Source organism: Equus przewalskii, chromosome 6, assembly GCF_037783145.1.
Source record: "Equus przewalskii isolate Varuska chromosome 6, EquPr2, whole genome shotgun sequence".
Classification (NCBI taxonomy): Eukaryota; Metazoa; Chordata; class Mammalia; order Perissodactyla; family Equidae; genus Equus; species Equus przewalskii.
The window spans coordinates 67,628,878-67,655,373 of record NC_091836.1 but is presented as its reverse complement, the minus strand read 5'-3'; the positions used below and the strand labels follow the sequence as shown (position 1 = coordinate 67,655,373).

At 56.3% G+C, this 26,496-nt stretch overlaps 1 protein-coding gene across 12 annotated transcripts; it reads left to right on the top strand.

Moving 5' to 3' along the window:
• The first annotated feature begins 4,970 nt into the window (after positions 1 to 4,970).
• On the top strand, positions 4,971 to 19,724 carry TSKU (tsukushi, small leucine rich proteoglycan). 12 transcript variants are annotated; one of them, XM_070624016.1, is made up of 5 exons: positions 10,406 to 10,575; positions 12,094 to 12,265; positions 12,348 to 12,467; positions 12,778 to 12,841; positions 17,179 to 19,724. In XM_070624016.1, the coding sequence occupies exon 5, from the start codon at positions 17,187 to 17,189 to the stop codon at positions 18,258 to 18,260; it is 1,074 nt and encodes a 357-aa protein (XP_070480117.1). In that variant the 5' UTR covers positions 10,406 to 10,575; positions 12,094 to 12,265; positions 12,348 to 12,467; positions 12,778 to 12,841; positions 17,179 to 17,186; the 3' UTR covers positions 18,261 to 19,724. The 12 variants fall into 12 exon arrangements, with proteins under 12 accessions (XP_070480122.1, XP_070480113.1, XP_070480118.1 ...); XM_070624017.1 differs by lacking the exons at positions 10,406 to 10,575; positions 12,094 to 12,265 and adding an exon at positions 5,028 to 5,070; XM_070624020.1 differs by lacking the exons at positions 10,406 to 10,575; positions 12,094 to 12,265 and adding an exon at positions 9,494 to 9,708.
• The last annotated feature ends 6,772 nt before the right edge of the window (positions 19,725 to 26,496 follow it).

Here is a 26,496-nt window from a genome sequence, read left to right as displayed (position 1 = left end):
AAGTGTTGAGAAGATCAAGGGAGGCCTCCTGGAAGAGGTGACACTGAGTGGCATTTGGAGTGATAAGTAAGAGACGTGATGGGGCAAGGGACACTTCTGTAGGGTGGCCAGCAGGAGCAAAGGCATGGAGACAGCAACCAACTGCCAGAATCTGCGAGGAACCCCAACAGCTGGGGACATGGAGCATCAAGTTGCAGCAGGAGGCAGGGCTGGAGAAGGGGCTACACAGAGACACAAACCAAATGCTCCCAGGCTTGAAGGAAGAGAAACTGTGGGAAATGGAAATATCTTTGTGGAGGAGGCGCAGGGCTTGGAAGAGAGCGAGGACCGCAGCTGGCAGACTGGGCTGAGACAGTCATTCCAGGCACGGGGAAAGCAGGGAGGTGGGAGAGTGGGAGAGAAATATTTAGGGAAGCGTCTGATTTGGCAGGAGAGGAGCAGTGCTCATCACGCAGCGATTGCTGAGATACCAGCAAAGCCCCTGCACAGCCTTCTGCCCCGCACAGGAGTGACTGGGGCGACCCCAAAGGCCAGTTTTACCTTCTAGCTTTGTGACCCTACATGAGTCACTCCTGAGTCTCAGTTTCCACATCTGAAAAATGGAGGTGATGAGCGACTACCTGAGCAGTTCACTCACACGTTTAAAACGAGAATGCGTGTGGAAGGACTTTGCAAACCCTCCAGCAGACGTGCTGCCACGTCCCCCAACCCCGAAGCGGACATCAGAAGCACCATGGACGCTTTTGAAAACCCCAGCATGCCGTGGCGGCCTCAGACCTGCAGAGTCAGAAGGGAGGCTGGACAGGTATTGTTTTTCTTCCAGCTCTTCTTTTCTATTATTTCCTTACGTGGTCCTGAAGCTCTATTAACTTCAGATCTGCCAGCTTCTGACAACTGAAAAAAAAGAAATCGCAGCAAGAAAAACAGAGATCCTGGAGGTTCATGGGAACACACTGGATGTAGAAGGTTTTCTGGTCAGAGCTTGACAGCTAAGATAAAGCAGAGAAAAAGAAAGACCTTTTAGCTTTCTCAAAACGTGGGGTATGAGCCAGGCAGCCAAAGGGACTAATGGTGCCTTTGACCTCCAGTCTGGAGAGTTCTGAGGGAAAATCCCAACTAATCGCCCTCAGTTGAAAGATGGCTGGTCAAGTCAATCAATTAAAAGCGCTCAGCACCCTACTGTATACAACATATTTGCATCTGTATGAATTCGTTTGCTCCTCCATGTGTCCCTGTGAGGTGGGGCTTCTTATTTATCCCCATGTTACAGGTAAGGAAACTGAGGCTTGGGGGAAGACGTGACTAGCCCAAGTTCATAGACAGCCGAGGATAGAGCGATGATTTGCACCTGGACTCTAAGGCTCCAAGGCCTCTCTGTGACAGCACATTCTGCAATCTGTGTTGACTGCAAGGTAGCAGAAAGAGCACTGGAGCCCAAACTGTTGTTCCAGCCCTGCAGAGAACATGCTGTGTAACCATCGAGAGATCTCTTGTCCTCTCTGGGCCTCACCACTATCGATCGATCTAAGGCAGCTATCATAGGGATGAAACGATGTAATGATCTTAAAAGTCTCCCAGCACAGTGCCTGGCAGGTGATGACCACCAGGTTGACCACAAGGAGGGTGAAGAGAGTGGGGAAAGTGATAGCTCCCATGAACAAAGGGCACAGCAACATAATAGAGGGAAGGACCAATTTTGCCAAGCAGAGGACTTCCTGGGGGAGGCGAGTGTGGACAGAAACTTGAAGAATGCAGAGACACTACCCTCCCTGCCCTCCCTCCCTCCCCCTAGTTTCCATTTACTAGAGGACTAGAGCTTGGGATGTGTAAGAGGCAGCGGCCAGAAATGAGGCTGAAGAGGTGGCGGGGAGGGGACACATCACAGGGGCCTTGAATGCCAAGCCAAGGAGTTTGGGTTTTGCCCTTGAAAGGTTTTAAGCTGGCAAGTGTCATGATCCATTTCGCAGATTTGCAGTTTAGAAAGGTCGCTTTTGCTGCAGTGTGGACAGCAGACAGGAAGGGGTGCCTGGAGGCAGAACGACCAATGACAAGTGTGCAGCACAGTGCTAGGGGAGAGGTGGGTAGGCTGCTGGTGGTTCCCTATGCAAAGCCCCTGGGGGCCACCTCCCAGTTAGGGAAGATCAAGGGAAATGATAAATGCAGAAGTGCTCAGAAACCACCGCCAGCCACGAGCCAAGGTGGGAGGGGTTGTTTGACTTTGTTCAGCAAGAGGCCCTCCGGAGAAGCCTGGAGCCTCTGGCCCAGCTGGCTGGACCTGCACACAGAGGGCAGTGGGATTGCATCCCCAGTCCCTGGGGAGTTGGGTATTCCTCTCCATTTCTCAGAGGCGGAGGAGAGCCTCACTCCACAGCTGCACAGCCAGGGAGGGGAGGATGAAAGTCCCAGGAAAGTCCCAGGCATGGGCAAAGGGGGGTTCCTTTGAAGGAAAGCCCCCTCCCCAAGGGAGGGGAGGAGGCGGCAGGCAGGTGGGCTAAGCCGCCCGCCCGAGGGTCAAGTGACCATTCCCCTGTCTCCTCCTCTCCCAAGCCTGCTGGGCTTTCCAGACTCTGCCCCACTCCCTGACAGGAGACAGACATCTTGATACAATGATACCGGCGATAAGCACACACAGTGGCTTCCTGTGAGCCAGACTCAGGCTTTACCAAGTCACCCTGTTTACTCCCCACAACTGCATCTTTACAGGTGCAGAAACTCAGAGAGGTCAGGGAACTTGCCTAGGGTTAGCCAGAGCTGGTAAGTGGCACCGCAGGAGCCTGTCCAAGCTCGGGGCTCTGTCTCCCCTCCAGGCTGAGACGCCTGAGGCCCCGGGACTCACGGAGACCGATTAGGGGATGTGCAGTTGAAGCGCAGCAGCCCGTTCACTCAGCTCCATCGTGAGGAGGTGATGGATGCAAAGGAGCCTCTGGTACAATTTCTAAGACTTTTCCATGAGAAGTCTGAGCTGGAAGGCCCCCGCTGGCCTCCCACTTCTGGAAGCAGGGGTTCTACTTGGGGGAGGACACAGGGCAGAGAGGAGAAAGGGGAGCTCTCCTTGCTCCCACCCTGAGAAGACCAGGATCCCAGCCTTCTCCCCAACCTCCCTAACTGGCAGGGGCGGCGGGTCTCAGCCCGGGTGAGTGGAGTCGCCAGGACCACACAAGGTCTTTGAGTGTAGGGGGAGGACTTGCAAGGGCACTTTGTTCTCCAGGCAGCAGCTTTGGTTTTGCTGCCCGGAGGCCTGGGGTAGTGGCTTCCACGCCTCCCTCCCCGTCTCCCCCCTTGCTTCTCCTTCGCCAGGCAGACAGGCAGACACAGACACACAAGCCCAAGCAACTTTTTTAATTAAAAGAAAAAAGTCATAGGGAAAGATAGAGCAAGAAGACTGAGTGTGCAAGTCTGGGCCACTGCAGGGGGAGCACTGTGCAATCTCTGCACCCAGGGGCCCTCTCCACTGGAGGGGAAACTCCTGGGAGGTCCAGGGTTCAAAACCAAAGCCTGCTCAACCCCCTGGCCAGAGGCCTGGGGTGCCTGAGAACGCACCCCCCCTTAACCCCACTTGTCTGGGCACATGGACTGAGAGCCTCAAACTCACCCCTCCTTGTAGGAAGTGCATCCACCAGGCAACTTCTCCCTCAACCCTGACAAATAGAAATGGCAAGCAAAAGGACATATTGGAGTATATGAGGAAGCCATTTGGCGTAAACCTAATTTGGTCTGACTTTGTTTTTTCCAAAAGGGCCTGACCCTGCCTGTTGAGCATGCATTGTATGTCTGCTTTAAACATTCACTAAGGCAAGATCAAATGCCCTTAAGATAAAGGTGCAACTTCCCCTACGTTGGCATTTCCTTAAGGATAAGCATCTTTCCTTAGGCTAGGAACTGATTGCTGTGCTCCCCTTAGACCACCCAGCTCACCTGTGACCACCCAGCTGAGACAGCAGACCTGCCACCCTGCTGTTTCCACCGAGACAGCAGACCTACCTGCTGTGTCCATCAATCGCTGTGCCAACAGAGCAGTTTTGCAACTATTACAAAAGGGACATTTCAATCATATGTGAAACATCCTCTTTGGGGGTATATAATCACTCTGTACACCCCACTTCTTTGGTGCCCTTTCTTCCTTCGGGAAGAAAGGCCCCGGGCCATGGTCCTCACATTTTAGCTCAGAATAAACTCACCCAGATTTTCATTTATAGATTGGTTATGGATTATTTTGGTCCACAACCGCCCATTTTCAAAAGCTTTTTGGGTGCTTTCCTGCCCTTTTACCATAATGAGGGATGGGAGGAACAAACAGACTTCAACTGCTGCCTAGGCACACATGTAGATTCTCTTCTTAGAAATCCAACCAGACGTCGAAGGTTCCCTCCAGAAAAAAATAAGTCTGTTGCTTTCTCTCTCCTCTCCCGCCAGCTCTTCTGCTGAAGCCAGACTCTCCTCTCTGCGAGTTCGTCCGTCAGCCAGTCTCTCTCGGCTCCAGGTTCTTGGTCTCTCTCTCCCTAACGTCTCTGGACCGCTTCCACCCGTTTAAAAAATGGGGGGACGAAGTGGAGAAGAGGGAACCCTCCCCCTTGCCCACTCCAACTCTTTCTTACCAACCTCTTTCTTTCTAACACACACACACTCACACTCTCTCTCTCTCTCTCTCTCCAGCGACCTCCAGATGTTCCCGACCCTGGGGCCATCTGCTGAGACGGCCGGGGCTCTCCCGGGGAGGGGGCGGGGATCCGGGACGCAGGAAGCCGGGAACGAGGCCGACTGGAGCGGGCGGGAGCTGCGTGCGCACTTTTGAGACGCTCCCTCGGGTGGAACCCGGGCTCGGCGCGGCTCCGCGGGCGGGCGGGGGGCGGGGCGCGCGCCGGGGAAGGCCGGCACTTTGGCGACGCTCCCTAGGCCGAGGCCCGGGCGGCCGGCGCGGGCCGCCACTGGGCGCCGGCGGGTGGGGGGCGCGCGCGACGGCGGGCGGGGGCAGGGGCGGGCCGCGCGGCGGCGAGAAAAGCGCCGGCCCGGGGGCCCGAAGCCGGGCCGCCTGGGTGAGCGTGCCGAGGCGGCTGCGGCGCAGGCTTCCAGGTGGGTGCGGGTCCCCGGGCGGAGCTGGAGCCCCCGGCCCCGTGCCGGCCGCCCCATCCAGCGGGCGGGCGGCGCTGGGCGCAGGGGCGGGGCCGGGGCCCCTCAACTTTTCCTGGACCCGGGGCGTCGGCAGCCGCCGCCGGACGCCCGGGGCTCGGCCGGAGTGGGGAGCCCGGAGCGAGAGGAGAGGGCTTCCCGGAGACAAAGGCTCGGGCCGGGGGCCCAGGGCGTGGGCCGGCGTCTCTGGGGTCTTTGTGCCGGCACGTGCATCTCGCGTTTGTGGGTCTTTGTGAGTTTGGGTCCGGGGACGTGAATCTGCCTGCGCCTTTCTGTGTCCGTGCCTTTGCGTGGTTGTTTCGCGCCTGTGTCCATGTATTGTGGGCCCGCGTTTGGTTTGGGTGTTGGTGGGTGCATCGTTGTGTCCGCGTACGTGGTGTGTGCCTGTCGACGTGTCTGGGTTGGGTGTCCGTGGAGTGTGTGCGCACCGGGAGCCAGACGCCGCCCCGACTGCCCGCTCCCCTGCTGTCCCCAGGGCCCCCGACTTGGCTGCAAACTTTTCTCCCGGTTCCTGGGGCAACAGCCAGCCCCCGTCCTCCTCCCCGCTGCAGCCCTGGCAGGGGGCGCTGGCAGCCCTCCTCTCCCTCACCTCCTAGGGTCCTTAGGGCCGTGAGGGGACGGCATAGGATTGGGGTGGGGATCGGCCTCGTCTGGGGACCGTCCCGGGTCAGGGCTGGGCGGAGCGTGCCGGACACCCTAGCCGAACCGGCTACGGGGAGGGAGGGAGACGTCCGGTCCTGGGCTCCGCCGGGGGCTGGAGCGAGGAGAGGAGAGGACTGCCGGCGTTGCCTGCCCCGCGCTTCTCGGAGAGAGAGTGTGTGACCGAGAGAGACGTGTCTGCTAGGCGGAGAGGCCGGCCCCAGCCCCTGGCTCCGCTTTGAGATCTGCTCTCCGTTTGCCTCCCGCCTCCGGGGTGGGGGGACAAGCCATCTGATCCCGTAGGTGAGAGGGCGATAGCTTCTTGGGATCCGGGCCTGCCCGAGGCGCAGGCTCCAGGCCCCCGAGCTGGGCTTCGGGGAGTGGGAACTTTACACATACTGGTGTCGAATGGGACGGCCACTGGCCCACTGTACAGCACTGGACAAGTTGCGCGGCCTCTCTGAGTCGCAGTGCCCTGTTAGGGCTGGGGCTGAGAACTCCCTGGCGGCGCAGAGCCTGCGTTCGGGATAACCAGCGCAGCGGGAGCCGGCTGAGAGCAGGGCCCGCCCACACTTGGCCGGGCGAGGTGGTGACTCAGGAACTTCTCGGGTCCCTCCTCTCTTTGCTCTACCCTTCGGATAAGTCCAGACTTGCAGAGCCCAGGTCTGGCCCGAGAGGGAGGGCTCAGGTGGCGGGAGCCTGCTGAGTTTTTGATCCTGAGTCGAAAAGATAACCCTGACACCTTCCTCCCTACCCCCACCCCTCCCCAGTCCTTGAGAACTTTGTTGGATGCTGCAGACTTGAAGCAGGAGCACAAGCCACTCACTTGGGAAGGAGGCAACCGTGGGCACTTTCGTTCCCCTCTCTGGGCCTCAGTTTCCCTTCTGGAAAGGGAAGTGTCGACTGCCTCTCTCCTCCCTTCCTGTTCTGGCTGACTGCTGGAGATCCCAGAGCCTGGAAACACTGATGTTTATGTAACACCTCCCTCCATTCTGACCTGACTGATTCCCAGGCACTACTTTGCTCTTTTGAAGGAGGGGAAGGAAGGTGGCTGTGAAGTTAGGGAGGGACAAGTGAGGTGGGCCTGGAACCCCTGGAAGGGAAGGCTGAGGAAGCCAGGTGAATATACCTGGGAGCCAGGAAGTATCTCCCACAGAGGGAACAGCGCCTCACTGTGCCTTCTGATAACAGCACAGAGCCTTTGGGACTGTCGGGTGCAAGATCTTGGCGGGAGGGAGGGGGAAGTGGAATTCAGCCTGAGGCTAGAAAGGAAGGCAGGCCAAATATGAGGGCCTTGAATGCCAGGTCTAGGAGCTGGGGTTTGAACCTGTAGGCAGTGGAAAGCTGTTGGAGGTTTAAGCAAGCACGACAGGGTGAGATTGGTCATTCTAAGAAACCTAGGACTGGTGGTGGTGCTGGAGGCCAAGGGCTCCAGCCTCTTTGAGTGAAAAGACCTGGATTTTACTGCCACTCTGTTGCTTCCTAGCTCTGTGGCCTGGGGCAAGTAACTTGACCTCTCTGGTTCTTAGTCTCATCATCCTTCGAATGAGAATAGCAATTCCTGTCTCACTGATCTGCTGAGTGTTAAATAGGATAATGAATTACCTGTGCTAATAAAATGAGAAGAGGTTCGTGGTCTGCATGACGCTGTGCAGACAGCTGTGGGACTGCACTGACAATAGAAGGCGGAGACCATCTCCTGTGGTCCTGAGCCCGATTTCACCACCTGACAAAGCCCTAAGTCCCCTGCAAGCTTGAGCCAATTGTTATCCTCTCCAAGCAGAGGGAAGCTTTCTGTGCAGGACACTTCATTCATACGGTTTATCCCCCTTCATATCTCCCATGCAGGAGAAGAGCTGCACACGGTCAGATTCTGAGACGGCCACAGACTGCAAATTGTGTCGGGACATTGAGGGGGCAGCCCAGGGGCCACAGGAGCCCAGGGAGGGTGATCTTTTGCTGGATGAGGGGCAGGTTACACTGGGAAGGGCTCACAGAGGAGGTGGCTTTTTTTGTTTTCTAAGATTGGCACCTGGGCTAACAACTGTTGCCAATCTTTTTTTTTTTTTCTGCTTTATCTCCCCAACCCCCCCCCCCCCCCGTACATAGTTGTATATCCTATTTGCAGGTCCTTCTAGTTGTGGGATGTGGAATGCCACCTCAGCGTGGCCTGACGAGCGGTGCCATGTCCGCGCCCAGGATCCAAACCCTGGGCCGACACAGTGGAGCAGCGAACTTAACCATTCGGCCTGGAGCTGGCCCCAAGGAGGTGGCTTTTGAATCAAATAAGTGAGGGTTTCCATGGTAGGCCGAGAAAAGAAGGGCATCTATTGTCACCTTCGTCAGAGGGAGCAGCCTGTGCAAAGGCTCTAGGAGCGAGGTGGGGCTCTCTGCTGGCACGCTGTCTTCCCGGGATGAGTTCAAACAGGGAGCAGTGGTGGGGTCTGTTGGAATTGCTCTCTGGTGCCCAGCCTGACTGGCAGTAGGAGGCAGGGGGTCAGGAATGAGGCTGTTGCAGGTGTCCAGGCCAGGAGGCCTCCTGAGCCAGCCCTGGGCGGGGTGAGGTGACTGCCTGGCTTGGGAGCAGTGGAGACAATGACTGACCCGCCTGGGGTAGCTGCTGATTCTGGTTCTGTCACAAGCAACACAACTACTTCCACCTGGCTCGGCCTCTGTGACCTTTCTGCTCCCCTTACTAATTCCCCAGGAGAGCCTGGGCAGCACTCATAGCCCGAGGGGGACTCTGGGGTGTGGGTGCACAGGAAGAGAATTCTAGGCCTCAGAGGATGCATTTTGGATTCTTGGTTTTTTTTAAGATTTTGTTTTTCCTTTTTCTCCCAAAGCCCCCGGGTACGTAGTTGTATATTCTTAGTTGTGGGTCCTTCTAGTTGTGGCATGTGGGACAGTGCCTCAGCATGGCCTGATGAGCGGTACCGTGTCCACGCCCAGGATTTGAACTGGCGAAACCATGGGCCGCCAAAGCAGAGCGCATGAACTTAACCACTCAGCCACGGGGCCGGACCCGCATTTTGGATTCTTTATCCTCTGCCCCTGCCTTGCCTTTCTTGGCCCCTGAAATTAACCATTAGGGGGCAGGAGGCTGCATGCAGTGAGCACCAGTGTGTGCCAGGCCAGGCCGAGTCTCCACTTTACCTCGTGTCATCATCCCGGTGACGCGCTGGGAGCCGTGCTAGGATTCCCACCACACTACAGAGGCAGGCACTGTGGGGTTGGAGCCCGGTCTGCCTGGCTGCAAAGCCCACTTCCTCTGCCCCACGTTGCCTCCCTTGTGTCCAAACGTGCTGCCTCAGGCCAAAGGGAGCTGGAAAAGCTTCAGGAAGAAGACGCATTGGAAGGAGAAAATGGTATCTGGAGCCTTGCCCATTTCCCTGTGGATCATCCTCCTTGGATGAGGTTGCTGGCCCTCCAGGCCCACCTGCACCGGGGATGATGTCACAGAGGAGGCCAGGTACCAGGTGTCAGAATACCTAGATCCTGAGTCCAGCCCCTGTCCTCACTGGCTGTGTGACTCTGGACAGATCACTGAACCTCTCTGGGTCTCTATGCAGCTGTAAAATAGATACGATGCCATCTGATCTGCTGATCTTATAGGGTGACCAGACAGATAATAGTTGAGGAGGCGCTGGAAAGGTTGAGAATGTCCTTGGTGAGGTGGAGGTATCCTAAATACCTAGTATGTCTTCATATAGTACCTTCTTTGTGCCAGGCCCAGTGCTCGGCTCCAAGGACATTAAAATGAATCGAGCCCCATCCCTGGCCACAGGAGGACAGACAGGTCAACGCAACTACAGTCGAGCACGGTCAGCTCCAGCTGTCATCCACACGTGCCCATTTGTAAGCTAAGGCACAGCGGTAGAAGGAGCACTGGATTTGGAGCTTGGACATCTGGGTTGGAGTCCTGGTTCCTCTACTGCCCAGCTGGTAATGTCAGTCTCCTTGTCTGCAGAGCAGGGACGGTAATCCCCACGGTCAAGGATGGCAGCGAGGTAGAAACAAGATGCTGGCGGAGACGTGGGGGGCGGGCTGACGGGTTTGTACAGAGTGCAGCATTAGCAGTGCTGTTGGGAGGGCCGGCCCTCAAGGCTCCGGGAGTTGGCCCTGAAATTCTTTCTGCCTTATGTTTCTGGAACTGACTCAGTGGTCGAGGGGCAGGACGTTAATGGCATTTCCACTTGGGGATTTCCTTGGCGTCAGCTAGAGGGAGCTGATGACGAAGGGGAGCAGGGTGGGGGGCAGCTCCAAATTGAGGCGTGGCCGATGGAGGAAAGGCCTGTCTCGGGTGGATGCCGGGGCCGAGGCTCAGCCCCCTGCCCACCTCGTCCTTGTGCCAGGGGCTCCCTCTCGGAGTTGTGATGAAGCGCGGGGAAGTTCTATGGGCCGGAGATGCTGTGGTGCAGCCCCAGGGGCAGGCAGCTGGGGCCAGGAGGGCTGGAGCTGGGACCCCTGACCCTAGAGAGGTCTCCTCAGACGAGCGGGGAGATTGGGGCCTTGCCAGCAACTCCTGCACAGTGACCGGAGAACCTTAGCACAAGCGGTCACAGGCCTGCCGGGTCCCTGGCACTGCATGGGGTACCTGGGTAGAGAGGAATGTAAAGAAGAACATGGTCATTGCCTTCAGGAAGCGTAATAAATCGTCACCATTGCTGTCTACCATGCACTGAGCACTTAACATGGCAGATCCTCAACTGAATGCCACACGTGCTGTCCCTTAATGCCTTCACCAACCCTGTGTTGTCATCCCTGCTCTGGACACTGAGACTTGACAAAGGAGAGATTGGCCCAAGCCCGGTAGGTACAGGGCTGGCTTCACACCGGGGCTGAGTCCAGCGGTTGGCTTACCTGCCGGGCTCTCCATTCGTCCAGCAGTATTTGCCGGGCCCGCAGGCCTGGCTGTTGCCCTGAGTTGGGGAGGGATGCGCAGGTGAAGAGGGCAGGGTCACCGCCCCTCGCCGAGTACACTTCAAGTCAGGAAATGGGCAGGTACATGAGGGCAGAGAATTGACTGCCTTGTTTGGAGGTGTGCCCGTGGTGAGATGTGAGAGGAGGCAGGGAGGGCGGCCCGGGAGCCCGAGGGCACAGATGGGCTTTGTTCTGCTGGCGGGACCAGGGCAGGCCGGGGGATGCAGGCAGTGTAGGCAGCAGTGTGTGGCATCGGGACCCAGGTCCCGGGTCCTGCTCTGCTGTTTCCTGGCCGTCACGGTCCCTCTCTGGGCCTCCGCCTCCTGTGGTCTCTGAGAGGCCGTCCAGCTCCCCAGCTCTGGAATTCCCTGAGTTGAGAGAAGCGTGAGCAGAGGCTGAGAGTCGTCCAGAGGCCGTCACCTTGGGTTCAGATCAAGATGGGGGCTCAGCCGGGGCAGGGAGGAAGATGGGGACAACCTGCAGATGCCTCTATGCCAGGGAGAACCCGATTTCTGTAGGTATAAGTAGAAGTCAAGCAGTTTTGTGGCCAAAGCTGTTTTAGGGGCTCTAGCAGGGTCTGGGGTGTCACAGTGGGGAGACCTGTAGGGCCACACCGTTTACCGACCTCACAGGCCATCAGCAAACTTTCCTGAGAGTCTCTGTGGGCCCAGCAATGAGTAACTCAAGGCCCCTGCCCGGAGGACCTTACACCCTGTCCCCCGCACCAGCGGCGGGTGCAGTTTCTGGGCCCTCAGCCTCCCTCTCGCCCTGGTGTTCTGCAACCTGGCCAAAAGTGTGTGTCTTATCTGCAGGTCAAGTTTGGAAAAGAAGGAATGTTATCTTGGGCCAAAGATCCCTTTTCTCCCTTGGCCTACCTTGGTGGCCACCTCTGTGCCTTTCCCTTTCTCCCGTGGGTGGAGCACAGGCCCCAGAGGGAGGCAGAGTTCATACCTTACACAGAGGAGCAAACCGCGGCTCAGAGAAGTCAAGAAAACTGCGAAGGGCACACAGATAGTGCCCTTCCAGATGGTACCCGCCAGACAGTGGCAGACCTGGGGCTGGAGTCCTGGTCTCCTGGGTCTGAGGCAGGTGCTAGTGATCTTGAGCTGAGTTGGTGTCCTGGCCCACCCCCCTACCCCCCCAGCCCAATGCATACCTCACACGGCCTAGCACAGTGCCTTATACTTAGAAGAGATTCAGTAAATGCAGTTGTTTAATTCTGAGATGCTGGAGCTGGATTGTTTAGACTAAGCCCCTTATGAAGCAGGAGAAATGTTTAGAGAGGGGAGGGGACTTGTCTGAAGTTGTGAACAGGCCACGCAGAGCAGGGACTAAGACTGGGGCTCCTGACTGCCTGCCAGGACTGTCTTGTCACTATGCACGGTTGCCCTGTGGCCTCCCCTCCAGTCCCCCTTCTAGCCTGTGGCCTAGGAGAGACACGCCACCCGCTGACTGTGCCTCTGTGGGTGTCCTGGCGCTGTGACCGCTAGTCCTCGCAGCAGCCCCTTGAGGAAGGGATTGTTGTCTCCGATGTGGAAACGGGCTGAGAGAGAGGAAGTCGCTTCCCAGAGTCGCCCAGGTTAGCAGGTGACTTCTGTTCCCCGGGCTGTAGCTCCTTCAAATCAGAGAATTGATCCCAGAATGACAGTTTTCCTCTCTAGAGCCAACTCCGATCGGTGGGTAGAGGCAGTCTAGAGCACCACGTCCAGGAGAGTTCTGAGGTCCCCTGCAGATTGCCCAGGAAGCGGTGCTGCGATTAACTGTGTCTGCAGTGGATATGGGTGAGTTAGATGAAAAGGCACAGTTTTTCCATTCTGTGGCTTCCACTCCTTGGGGCTTCCTTTCTCTGTGGGAGCGTTCAGCTTCTCAGTCTAATCTTCACAGCTTCCTCTCTGAGGCTGATGGGACCTGCATTACCATCCCAGATTGACAGTTGAAGAAACTGATCCAGGGAGGTAAAGCGACTTGCCCAGTTCACACTGCAAGTTGGTGTGCAGGGCCTTCTGGCTCTCTGGGGGGGTCTTTCCTTTCCACAGAGCTGAGGCCGGTGGTTTTTGTCAAGAGGAACTCACATGACTCATCCCTCCCCAGATCCAGCAGCCCTGTTGAGAAACCGCATGGTGTGGCCTCCATGGAAAGAACTGCTCTCCGGGAGGCGCGGATAAGAGCCCTGACACATGTGGGACATGTCTGCTGAAGGAGGGAGGAGGAGAGAGCGCAGTAGGGGCAGGCCCACCTGCCCATCGCCACCTCGCCTCTCCCTCAGCTCCCAGGAAGCCAGGGCACCCACACTGCGCCTTTCCCGTGTCCCAGGAGCCCTGCTGGGTGCCTGACTTCCACCATTTTGTTTCATCTTCATGATAGTCCTGTGAGGTGGCCGTTACTATCTCCATTTCACAGATGAGGAGACTGAGGTTCAGAGATCGTGACCAGCCCAGACCAGAGAGAGCAGAGATGGCCATGCAGCCATCCTACTAGGAGTCTTGGTTACTCAGAGTGTTTTTTATATATATACATATATACACATACATGTTTTTTTATATATATATACACATATATGTATAAATATATATATATAAATGCATATATATGTACATATATATTTATTTATTTATTTTGGAAAGGAAGATTGGCCCTGAGCTGTCATCCATTGCCAGTCTTCCTCTTTTTGCTTGAGGAAGATTGTCACTGAGCTCACATCTATGCCAGTCTTCTATTTTATGTGAGATGCCACCACAGCATGGCTTGACGAGCAGTGCTAGGTCTGTGCCTGGGATCTGAACCCACGAACCCTGGGCTGCCAAAGCAGAGTGCACAAACCTACCCACCATGCCTTCAGGCCAGCCCCTGTATATATTTTTACTATAAGAGAGGAAAGGAGATTGAGATGTTGACGTCACTCAAAGTCCTGCCATCTAAAGGAAAACCACTGTTGTCTTGATCTATTTTCTTCTCGGCTTTCCAAAGTTAGGATTTAGGTGGGGTTTTTTTAAAGCATAGTTATTATTTTCTTAGACATGCATTTTATCCTTATGATAGCTGGCATTGTGGTATCAGCACCCTCCGTGAGGTTACAGACTCTTCTGAGCGTTACTTTTATGCACTCAGTAAGGTCCGTAGGAGACTTAAACAGCCGTCTTGACAGATGGGGAAGCCCTGGGCCTGGAGTCTGAGTATCAGCTGCCACCGCCTCACTGGGTATCCGCAGACCAGTCACTGCAGACTCCCTGGGCCACAGATTTGTTGCTAAAGCAAGAGATTGCACACCCTGCTCTGTGGCCCTCACAGCATCAAATGAGCAAAGGACTCTTGTAAACTGTAGAGGGCTGTGCCCCAGCAGGAGTTTCCTTATCTTCCCTCAGTCTCCTGGGAGAGTTCTGCCTTCCCCTTGGCTCCAGAACCTTTTTGCTAAGGGACTTGGAGTAGCAGTGCCAAACGTCAGCATCTCCCGTGACAACTTGACAAGAAGTGCCCCTCCTTATATTACCCCAACGGGGCCATTTCCTCTGAGCAGAGCAGGGCGCTGACTCAAGGACTGCCAGCCCACACCTCTGCTTTGCCCCTCTCTGGGTCCAAAGTTGGGAAGCCTCTAGGGATTCCTCCCTTCTCTTCTCCCAACAGCCTGGGACACCCCTGAGAGGCTCTGGGCTCTGCTGTGACCTCGGGAAAGCCCCAGAGCCATTGGGTGTTAAAAAGCTTGGCACCCACGTCATCAGTCTTCATGGCAGCCGGAGCCTGGCCCTCGGGCTCTGGACGCTTAGCTCTTCTGTCCCCAGCAACACAGAGAAGGTTGTGCGCCCACTTGAACCCAACTGATTACAAGGTTACAAAGCCCCAAGATCAGTTCTCGCTGTGCCACCTTCCTTTTCTGAGCCTCAGTTCCCTCCACTATAAATGGGTCCTGGAGGACTGAGGGTTGAACGAGAGAACGAGGGTCCAGCTCTAGCAGGTAGTCAGGACTGGCTCTGACTGTCACCATCCACGCTTTCCACTGAATGTCCGGGTCTGGCACAGAGCAGGGGCCCGGGGGAGAGGTGTCCGCTGCGCAGGGCTGAGCAAGGACCCCATCCAGGGTGCCCTGGGAGCGTTCATAAGCGCAGGCATCCAGGTGGGTCTCAATCCACGCTTCTGCTCCCCTTACCCAGTCAGGTCCTCGTCTGCAGCGGCCCCATGCTGACCCCTGCATGCGTGCACAGCCCTTCGCAGTGGGCATTGCACTTCAGAGAGAGCTGGGTCAACTTCTGTGAGGGGGCAGGGCAGGATGACTGCCTCATGGTACAGGGGATAAGGCTGAGGCCTGGGGGGCGGCCACAGGCCCTCTCTGGAAGGGCAGCATTTGGGCCGTGTTGGGGCTGCCAGTTACATAAGCGGGAGCTCAGGAGGGGTCATTTGGCATTTAATAGGCACATTGTATAATCACCTTTGGGGACCAATGGGTAGTCTAGGGGCCTTTTGTGTGTGTGTGTGGTGTTTGTGTAAACCCCAGGAAGGACGGGTATGAGCAGATCAGCTTAGCAGGGGGGGTGCAGCTGAGCGGTAATGAACCCCTGTGGTGAGGGCCCCCCCCCCCCCCAGGGACAAAGGTGCCTGAAGCAACTTAATATTTTCCTTTTTGTTCCAGACATTGGAACACTCTGTCCTGCCTCATTTGGGACCAAGCCCAGGATGCACCTGGGCCGGGTTTAATCCTCAAATTGGACTCTACAAAAGAAAGGGGCGGGAGGGGAGGGGCCCCACTTCTCCCTGCCCCTGCACAGGGCTGAGTGCGGATCAAGTGGCTGCCCCTTTCAAGTGTTCATGGAGGACTAGTAAAGCTATCCTGCCGCTCCCTCGCCACTCACCCTCAGTCCAGAAGGCGAGCAGGTCCCTGGTCCGCCCCTCCCAGAAGGCCGGTGGGAGGGACAGGTCCGGGGAAGACTGCAGAGGTGCAGAGGGGGCCACCCCAGATGAAAAGGCCTGCTGGGGTGAGGCTCAGGGCTGCTGTCCCCCGGGATGAGTGGCCGCTGTGTGATGGGAGGGGCAACCACAAACTGCAGTTAGAAGCTCGCTGTGCTCGTCCCTCATCCTCCTGGGAGCACCACTGAGCACCACTGTCCCAAGAAACACAGTGGGCGTGAACTCGGGCCTTGGGTCAGACACGTGTGCGTGAGTATGAGGACTGAAGGTGATGAGGTACATGTAGTGCCTGGCATCGGTGGCAGCTGCTGTTATAGTTGTACAGGGAGGGAAACTGAGGCCAGGGGAGGGAATGTGGCTTGTGTCATAGGATGTGTCAGCGGGGAAAACCCACTGGGGACCCTGTCTCTGCCGGCCACCCTGCCAGGCCTGCTGGAGGCAGCAGGTGAAAATGGAGGAATTGGAATTGAGCAGGCCTGGGTTCTGATCCTGCCTTGCTTTTTACTAGTTTGCAGTAAGACCTTTTTCTTCTCTGAGCCCCATTTCTTCATCTGTACATTGGGGAGACCAGCCCAGCTGCCTGCGTGGGTTAAAGGAAGGGCCCAAGAGAGGAAATGGCTGTATCAGCTGGGGGTGAGGCAGGGCAGGGGGAAAGGGGCTTGGGACGGGTGTCCCCAGAGCCCTTCTGGAGGTCTAGACGCTGGGTCCCCAATTGGAATGAAGGGGGGTCCTGCCTCGAGGACAGGCCAGGTGAGGGGGCTTAGGACTGTGGGGATAGTCATTGCAGCCCCCCTTGCAGGGAGAGGCCTCGGTCTGGGAGGCTGGAGCGTGGGTCTCAGGCATGGCTCCTCCACCGCTGAACCACGATAGGGAGCCATGCTTCCTCTGTATGCCATGAGGTTCTGCTCCCACTATGTGTGGCCGTGCGTGACTCCTGAACCTCTCTAAGTCTCAGTTCCCTCTTCGAGAAGCAGTGACAGAAACTGCTGCCTTGCAGTTTTTGTGGTTGTGGGGGTTAAGCGAGACCGGGCTGTGAGGCAGCTGGCTCAGCACCCAGCACCTAGCACCTGTCAGCAGAGGTGAATGGAACCCCCTAACCCCAAGCCCTAGGCTATGAGCCTGTCCCCAGTAGGAGATGGGTCGAGACTAGCCCATGGACCTAGACAGTTGGAGCTGGAGCAACCAGCTGAAGACCTGTCTAGTCCAGTGGGTTTCCAACTGGGTTCTTTAACATCCTCCAGCAGGGATGGTGAGCGGCCATGGAAGGCTCCAGGCCCCCACCCTCGCTTCAGCCAGAACAGCCCCCTTTCATCTGCTAATCTTACTTAAGAAAGGGTTCTGCTGTTTCCAGTTTAAAATCGACCAATCTGGCCTAACCCTCTTTACCATACAGATGGGGAGACTGAGGCCACAGAGGAACGGGGACTAGAAATTATATGAGGAGGGGTATCCAGGGAAAGCATCCCAGGGGACTGAGGGGCTGGCGGCAACCTTCAGCTGTGCCTAGACACATCGGCTGGTGTCTTAGGGGGTGGGGTTCAAACCATGTGGTCTGGGGAGCCTGCTGCGGCCCCTCACCTATGGCTCTCTTTCTAGCCCCCACCATGCCGTGGCCCCTGCTGCTGCCCCCGCTGCTGTTGCTGGCCGCAAGCGGGGCCCAGACGACCCGGCCATGCTCCCCCGGGTGCCAGTGTGAGGTGGAGACGTTTGGCCTCTTCGACAGCTTCAGCCTGACGCGAGTGGACTGCAGTGGCCTGGGCCCCCACATCATGCCCGTGCCCATCCCTCTGGACACAACCCACCTGGACCTGTCCTCCAACCGGCTGGAGACGGTGAACGAGTCGGTGTTGGCAGGGCCAGGCTACACCACGCTGGCTGGCCTGGATCTCAGCCACAACCTCCTCACCAGCATCTTGCCCACTGCCTTCTCCCGCCTTCGCTACCTGGAGTCCCTCGACCTCAGCCACAATGGCCTGGCAGCCCTGCCGGCCGACAGCTTCACCAGCTCACCCCTGAGTGACGTGAACCTTAGCCACAACCGGCTCCAGGAGGTCTCAGTGTCCGCCTTCACCACCCACAGCCAGGGCAGGGTGCTGCACGTGGACCTCTCCCACAACCTCATCCACCGCCTCCTGCCCCACCCCGCAGGGGCCAGCCTGCCCACACCCACCATTCAGAGCCTGAACCTGGCGTGGAACCAGCTCCACGCCGTGCCCGACCTCCACGACTTGCCCCTGCGCTACCTGAGCCTGGACGGGAACCCACTGGCTGCCATCGGCCCAGGTGCCTTCACGGGGCTGGTGGGCCTGACACACCTGTCGCTGGGCAGCCTGCAGGGTGTCCCCCAGCTGGCACCCTATGGCTTCCGTGAGCTGCAGGGCCTGCAGGTCCTGGACCTGTCGGGCAACCCCAAGCTCAAGTGGGCAGGAGCCGAGATGTTGTCTGGCCTGGACTCCCTGCAGGAGCTGGACCTGTCGGGCACCGCGCTGGTACCCCTTCCCGAGATGCTGCTGCTCCACCTCCCGGCGCTGCAGAGTGTCAGCGTGGGCCAGGGTGTGCGTTGCCGGCGCCTGGTGCGGGAGGGCGCCTACCCCCGGCAGCCTGGCTCCAGTCCCAAGGTGGCCCTGCACTGTGTAGAAGCCCAGGAATTGGCTGCCAGGGGCCCCGACACCTTGTGACAAATGGTGTGGCCTGGGGCCACACAACAGACTGCTGCCCTGGGCTCACTCAGGTCCCAGGTAATTCATATTTTAACGTGCCAATGCCAGTGGGGACTCTGCAGGCTTCTGTGGCAGCATCATTGAAAGAAAGGCTTTGGACCTGGACCAACACCCAGGAGCAAAGTCTTGCCCCTTTGTCTGTGTTGCCCCCCAAACCATTAGCAGAGGGTCTTCCATGCCAAACCACACAGCAGTCCCCTGCTGTCCTTCCCCACTTGTCCCCAAAGTGCCTTCCCTCAGGCCTGGGCCAACCTGACCCGTGACAGGAAAGGGTGGGAGGGAGATCCCACTGCGGGGCAGAGGTCAGGTCCACGGCTGAGCGCCCCTGGGCCCATGGTCTAGTCACTCAGGAGCATGGGTTTCTTTTATGACAAAGCCCCCTCTTTGCTCTGGGCACATGAGGCCCACTTCATCCTTTTCTTTTCCCCTAGAACCCTGGGTAGAACTTTAGTTGTAGAAAAGACTGGAGAAAAAATCAAGTCCACCTCCTCATGTGACAGATGGGGAAACTGAGGCCTAGAGAAGGAAAAATGCAGATCTGAGGTACCACATCAGCAGAGGCAGCACTAGACCCAGCGTCCTGCCTCCCAGCCGGGCCCCTCTGCGCTTTTCTGACTTCTCCAAATCATGCCCTCCCCTCCCCTTCCTGGGCTCCCGCTTGCTGCCAAGACCCACCTCCTGCTGTTTGTGACCTGTCCCTGTCATCCTCAGGACAGGCAAGGGCCTTGGACTCTGGGCCCTGTGACCGGCTGTGTGGCACAAGCTAGGTCAGTTCACTTCTCAGGGTCTCTGGAAGCTTCAGGCATGCCAGGCTCAGCCCTGCCAGTTTCCCACTCTGGGGTGGGGTCCCCCAGCATCAAGACTGGAAATGCGCCCACTGACCCCTGAAGTGCATGCTCCCCAAGGAGTTGCTGCAGTCCTGGAGCCCCACCTGGCCCTGAGCTCCGGGGGGCCTCCTGGATTCAGCCCCCACTGGCCCTGAGCCCAACAGTCCCTGAGACCATCTCACCCTACTGAGGAGGCAGGGAGCCCCCACCTGTCTATGCGCCCTGCCCCAGGGTGGCATCTCAGCTTCCCAGCCCTGGGCTCTTTCCTTAGGGTTCCTTTTATAAAAGTTGTTGCCTTTTTAATGGACTGTCACTTTCAACCACGTCACCCCCCACCCCTGCTGGCAGGGGATGGAAACGTGTCATTTGTAAAAGAAGAAAAAGTTGCATTTGTTCACTTTTGTAATACTGTGTCCTGGGGATGTGCTGGGAAGAGGTGTTGGATGGAAGCCAGCCACCACTGGCCATGTGGGCATCAGGGGGCGGGGCCCACAGAGACGCCCACAGGACAATGAGGGCTCTGTCCTCCCCCACCAGCCCCACCCAGCACCTACTGGTCCTTGGTTTAATAAACACTATAAAGAGCCCCTCTTTCCATCGGTCGGCCAGTGTCCACTGACATTCCCTGGGCTGGGCCCTGAGGCCACAAGGATGAATCGGGACCAGCTCTGCCCTGGGCAGCTTGTTCTCCCTGAAAAGCTCGATGACCTCCCAGGATTTGGGGAGTGAGGTGACATGAGGGAGGGAGTTGCTCCAGGGTGGGTGGGACCTCTCGCAGCAGCTTGCGCCCTGTCCACCTTCTGGATCCCCCAACTCCATGAACTCGGCAGGCCCCTGCACACTTCTGCCTTTGCTCAGGCTGTGGCTCTGGCATCTTGCCCTTGCCCCCACCCCTGCTTCTAAACTCCCTCCCACCCTAACGGACCCAGTTCCTGCCTCCCCTCGGGAGCTTTCCCTGAGGTCCCTCTCCTCTGAGCTCCAACAGTGCTTTCTTCCCTCTTGGCATTTGGACCACTGTGGTACCCTAACTCCTGTTTGCACACTCCCAGTGACAGGGAGCTCATTTCCAGCTCACCCCACTGGCTCTGCTGTCAGCAAGTTCTTCCTTCTAATTGGCCGATTTCTGCAGGAATACCCATCACCATCTTCACCAACAATGACAAGTTTTCCTGATATCTCCTCTGCCCTGAGGGGACTCACATTCCTGGGGCGGGGGGCGGGGGGGGGGGAAGGGGGAGGAAGGACACAGGACAGCTGACTAAGAGCAGCACAGGTGGCTGTGAGTGCCCTATAGTGGGGTTAGGAAGGCTTCCTGGAGGAGGCTCATCCACACAGCCAAGGACAGCGGGGGCTCACACTTGGGAGGGGTCATAGGTAAGCAATAGTACAGAATGCAGAACATTCAGGCCACAGGTATGGGTGGGGAGCTTGCCCATCTTGTTACTCAGGCTCCCCCGCAGGACCTGGGCCCCCTGAGCCTGAGGCTGCCCACCACAGTCAACACGGGAAGGGGCTGAGGCCTGGTAGGGGGCTGTCAGGGTGAGACCCCAGCCCCCACAGTCCTGGGATTAGTTCCTCACCCCTCCTCCATTCCCTGCAACGAGAGATGCTTCAAATGTTGGGTTAGGAGAGGGATCTCGGGGTCTTTCACCCAGTGGGGCTAGGCCCTCCCAAAGCCCCCTTGAAGGAGTCCTCCTTGGGGGTGGGCCATGGGACATGCGGGTCTTAAAGTCAGGGAGAAAGCGAGGCTGAAGGTAGGGGAGGGCAGGCCGGGCGCTCACAGTGAGCTCGGGGCAGGTCGCCTCCGCCCTGAGCAGCAGCTGCACGTCCGCAAAACGGGGCTGGGGGTGAAGCTCCAGTGGGAGGATGGGCCGACGCTGTCACCCCCGCGGGGTCCTTCTTCCTGGTGGGGGCATGACCCCGCACACCCCGCAGCCCTGGCTCCCCACATGCCTTAGGGATAGCAGGAGCCCCGCGGGGCAGCGCCCGACCGGGTGTCCACGCGGCCCCTCCAGAGGCTCCCGGCCCGCAGCGCCACCTCGTGGTCGCGCATGGCCAGACACGCCAGGTCGGAGGGGTCAGCGAGCAAGGCCCAGAGCGGCGGGAGGCGCAAGCGCACCTGCGCGGTTTGCACGGCCCGACTGTCTTTCCCTATCCGGACCGCCTTCATTCTGCCGCGCTCCACCCTCCCGAAACCCTGGAGCCAAGAGTGAGGCATTAAAACCTTACAGAATTATAGAGATTTCGTTTTGGTGTCCACAGAAGAGGGTTAAAATCCTGGGTCCATCACAAACTAGCTGTGTGACTTTGGCCAAGTCACTTTACCTCTCTGAGGCTGGAAAATGGGGATGGAAATATCTCCCCCCATGGGATTATAGGAAGAATAATGGAAGTAACATTCGTCAAGAATGAAGTACAGTACCGGGCACAAAATACTCCCTCCACAAATGCTTGTTGCCTCCCTCACGCCACCATAGAATAATGAAACACAGAACCACGTAGTCTTAGACTCCTATTTTGATAACTGACTCAGAACTGAAGAATTTCCTAAAGGGTGAGGATTGTAGAATTGCGAATGCTGCAAGCAGAGGGTCTTCGCTCTGCGTGCCCGCCGTGGAATAGGCCTTGCCCCCGCCCTTCAGCTGAGTTTCAGAGACGGGAAACAGCTGAGGCAGTTTGCCCTCATGGCCAGCCTGGGTCACAAACATTTCCTTGCATTTCATTAATACAGTTGCCATTTACAGGGCACGTGTTCTTGGACTTGGTGTGTGTGCTGTCATTTCCTCAGGGATAGTTGTCACCGTCCAGATGAGGGGGACCAGCCTGGGCCTGGCTTCATCTGGGATTCCATTTATTTTTCTGTTGAAAATAAATTAGGGAAGTTACGCAGCTCTAAATACCTGCAATCAGACCATTGATTCTAAATCCTACAACACGAAAAGCCAAAGATCCAAGTCCCTCCCCTCCTGGCCCCGTTTCACAGATGGGGAGACTGAGGCCCAGAGAGGAGCAGCCCAAAGTCACATGGCAGGTGGCCGAGTCTGTGCTTCAGAACTGGCTACAGAATTTGTGGGACCCAGAGTCAAATGAAAATGTGGGGCCTCTTGTTCAGAAGTGTTAAGAATTTCAAGATGGTGAGAGCAGAGCGTTAAACCAAGCACAAGGCACTTCTAAGGTCCAGCTGCCCATGAGGCCAGCCTGCCGCGCTTTGATCATATCATCTACAGAGAAGCAAGGGACACACGCCCGGTGGTGGTCAGGACGGCAGAGCAGAGTCTGCGTGGATGTATGTGTAACCCAATCTGTCTGTAACTCAGAGCTAATTAAACTCTTTCTAAACCCAGGAATTTCCCTCCATAGCTATTGTGACACCACTCAAATTGTCATAGCCAAAGCGGTTTCAGAGAGAGAGGACAGACAGAGATGTATATACTAGCACCCACCAACTGCCTCCAAACCAGCTCAGAGGATGTTTCCCTGGACAAGACTGCCAGGCATGGGGCAGGTGGGGCAGAGGCCGACTCTGTGCTCAGACTTCATGTCCACCAAGACAGGAGAGGTCATCAGAGGCTAGTAGAGCCTTGCCCATCAATGTTCAATGTTCCCTGTTGGCTGATGTTCACCAGGGATCAAATGTCCATTAATACCTAATATTTACCGATACCTAATATCCATCAGTGACGGCCCTCACCAGTGGCTGATGTCCACAAAGGGAAGATGACCAGTGGTGGCAATGTCCACTACTGCTGAACACACACCAATGCCCAGTGTCCGCAGGTAGCTAATTGCAATCATAATTGCCCTGCGCATCGACCCCTAATGTCAGTCTGCATCTCAACATCTGGCAACAGCAAACAGCCATCCAGTTAAGTCACATGCCCTGTGTTTATTCTTCCCTTGTATTTATTTAAGTACCAGTGGTTGTGTTTATGGGGATTATTGTGTTTGTTGAGCTAGGCGGGAAATTCTTCCTGTGTTTACTGTTTAATTCCAAAAGGTATTTATTATTTTGTTTTGCATACCTGTTAGTCAAAATATTCTGAATTAGGAGCACAAACACATATTTATGTTTCTTGAAATATATGCATATGTCTAGGTACCATGTATATATAATGATTACACACATGACACAGCAAGACAGAGAAAAAGAGAAACTGGTTTGAGGACAGAAGTGTCAAGCTAGGAAAAATTTTCTAATTGGTTGATTCTTAGAAGTAGCAACTTTTCCAAATCTGAGTGATGGTTCAAGGCATCAGCCCCCCTGCTCAGGCAAAGAGGGACAAAGAGCCCTACTGTGGGCTGCAAAAAGCCAGGTTCCTTAATAAGGTGGAGGCACTGACATGAGCGCTTCCTTACAGCAACATAACCAGAGGTTCAGGCACAGGCTCAGAGGGAGAGCGCCTGGGCTCGGAGCCCGGCTCTGCTGCCGAGTGGCCTGGGCTAAGCCACTCCACCTCTCTGTGCCTCAGTTTCCACATCCATAAAAGGGAGATAGTAGCTACCTCATGGGGTTGCCGTGGGGAATGAGTAAGTCAATGTACATAAAATACTTAGAATAGTTCATAGCACATAATAAGTGCCATTTAATAAATAATATGAAATACGGTGACCCTCCACATCCATGGGTTCCACACCTGCAGATTCAATCAGCCACAGATGGAAAGGCCTGCAATGGTTGCATCTGTACTGAACATGTGCAGACTTTTTCTTCTTGTCATTATTCCCTGAACAATACAGTATAATAACTCTTTACATAGCATTTACATTGTATTAGGTATTATAAGTAATCTAGAGATGACAAAGTATACGGGAGGATGTGTGTAGGTCATATGCAAATACTCCACCGTTTTACACAAGGGAGTTGAGCATCTGTGGTTTTGCTATCTGTCGTGGGGAGGGGGGTGGTCCTGGAACAAATCCCCCACAGACACCGTGGGACAACTGTACTATGTTTTTGGAAAATTCTTTATTTTGTCAAACTTAGAAGCATGCTATGACTCAAAATATTCTCCGGCAGGGTTCTTCCGTGGCCATCGGCTCTCAGCAGGTGCCCTCATAGAAGCTGTTATGTTTAGGAATTTGAGAAGAGGCTCTACCCGCCGCACCAGTACATCAAGACCGCCTCACCACGAGCTTCCTTCTGACCCAGCACTCGTACGGACACAGGGCTGAGGAGACATCGCCATGACCCTCCTCCCCAGGCCCGGAAGTCACGGAGGGAATGGCCCACCTGCTGTGATTTGAGAGCAGGGAGAATCTTCCACTCTCCTCGCTCTCCTGACAGCCTCACTGTCTGAGATTCCACCATTGCTCGCTGGCTTAAGCCATGATTGTTGTCTGGTGTCCTTGCTAGATAGGCAGGGGCCCAGGACAGCAAGAGTGCGATTGGGGGATGGAGGCCAGGGCATTCACTAAGTAATGAGGAGTGAGGGGTACCCGACCACTTCCCAAATGCGATCCACCCTAAGCATGATTTCAAGGCGGCACATGGCAGTTGCTAGGGCTGTGACGCTAGAGGCAGGACGGGAGACTGACAGAGAAGGTGGCTCACAGATGAGGTCTTTACACGTGCTGCCATCTCTACCAACCAATGTGATGCCCCGTCATACTGAGGCCCCATGACCCACACCTCTTAGTATTATCACCCTCTGTAGAACCTTCCTCTTGGATCCGGGCAGGGCCCGGGATTTGTTTTAGCCACAGAATACAACAGACGTGGCTCTGGGCCAGTTCCAGACCGAGTCCTAGGACGGCCTGGTGGCTTTCACTTTGCAATCTTGGGAGTCAGGAGCTTCCTTTTACGGAGTCCGGTGAGACCACGCGGAGAAGCCCTAAGGCTATCTGGAGAGAGAACAGCTCAAAGGTCCAGTATCCCAGCCCATCTCAGACCCGGCCACCTCTGGCACACAAGAGTGACCAGAGCAAAACCAGCAGAAGAAGCAACCAGCTGATCCCAGCCCTGGTTGCAGGATCATGAGCAAATGAAATGACAGTTGTGCTAAGCCATTATGCTTGGAGGGGTTGCTTACATGACAACAGCTACAACCGTGTCACAGGCTCCACGTCCCCCCAGCCCTGTTGCCCCTCCTCCACCCCTCTGGCTTCCCTGGGAAAAGAACTGCTAACCTGGCCGTGGGACATGAGCAGCTGAAGATGCAAAGATGCCAAATGAGAAAGCAGACCACCACGGCCTCCTCGAGCATGGCCAGTCTGAAGGGACTGGGCAGAGAGGCCCAACTGAGAGAAAACACATGTACCCAGTGTTTTTAAAGTTTATGAGGGGCCGCCCTGCACATGAGGTCATCTCTTGTTATATTTTTGTCTCCCAGCCACCCCGCAGGCTTGGCCTGTCTCCCCGCAGCCTCACACTCTCCTCCAGCCCCCGTCCCCAGCCCAGACAAATGACTAGTGGTCCCCAGACCCACCCACTCTCGCTTCCCCTTGTCTCTCCCCACAGCCACAGCTGGGAACTGGCAGAATAAAGACCTAAAGCCACTGTCCTGCCAAGATGCCTTCTCCTTCCCTCAGGGGCTTGCCTCCAGACGGAGGGGCTTACATGAGGGGAATTGAGGCTGGTCGAGGCCAGTCATGGGTGGGGGCAGGTGAGAGCTGCTCAGAGGAGAGGAGGCAAGAGGGGAGCCGGGCAGGAACCCAGCAGCCCTCCCAGCAGACCCTGGGAAGGGTGTAGCTTTTTGGTGCTTTCCGCAGACTGTGGGCAAAGTCATACTTAGCACAAGCTTTAAAAATACCCTCCCACACGCAGACACAAACACTGCCGTTCCCTTGACTGGCCCGACCCGCCAGTAAAATCCTATGTGGTCTGCAGACACATGGGGGTGTGGGGACCAGGATGGGTGCTTGGAGGGACTTTGTCTTGGGTTCTGAGCAGACCCCTCAGGAGCGACTACACAGAACTTCCCTTTGCTAACATGTTCTCAAGGAAAGTGACCCTCGAAGGAGAAGGGGAGGGGCAACGAATGCTTCCCTGTCCTCACACCCAGCAGCCTGATTACCTCCGACTTACCCTTCCTGTCTCAGGAACTACGCCACCTCCTCCAGGAAGCCTCCCTTGACCACCTCCCCCCATCCTACCTCAGGCAAGATTACATGCTCCTCTGCTGTGCTAACCTGGTACCTCATCTTCCCTCCAGAGTGACACTCATCAATTAGTTTCTGTTTAGTTTCCCAGCTTCCACTTTACACTGAGGGCAGGAACTGTTCCTACCTTGCTCCCCAAAGGGTCCCTAGCACCCAGGCTGGTGCCTGGCACATAGTTGGTTGTCAGTACACACCTGATAAATGAAAAAATGGGTCTGTTACGTCCATGTTATTTGATGGTTAAATGGAGGCTCAGAGAGGTTAAATGA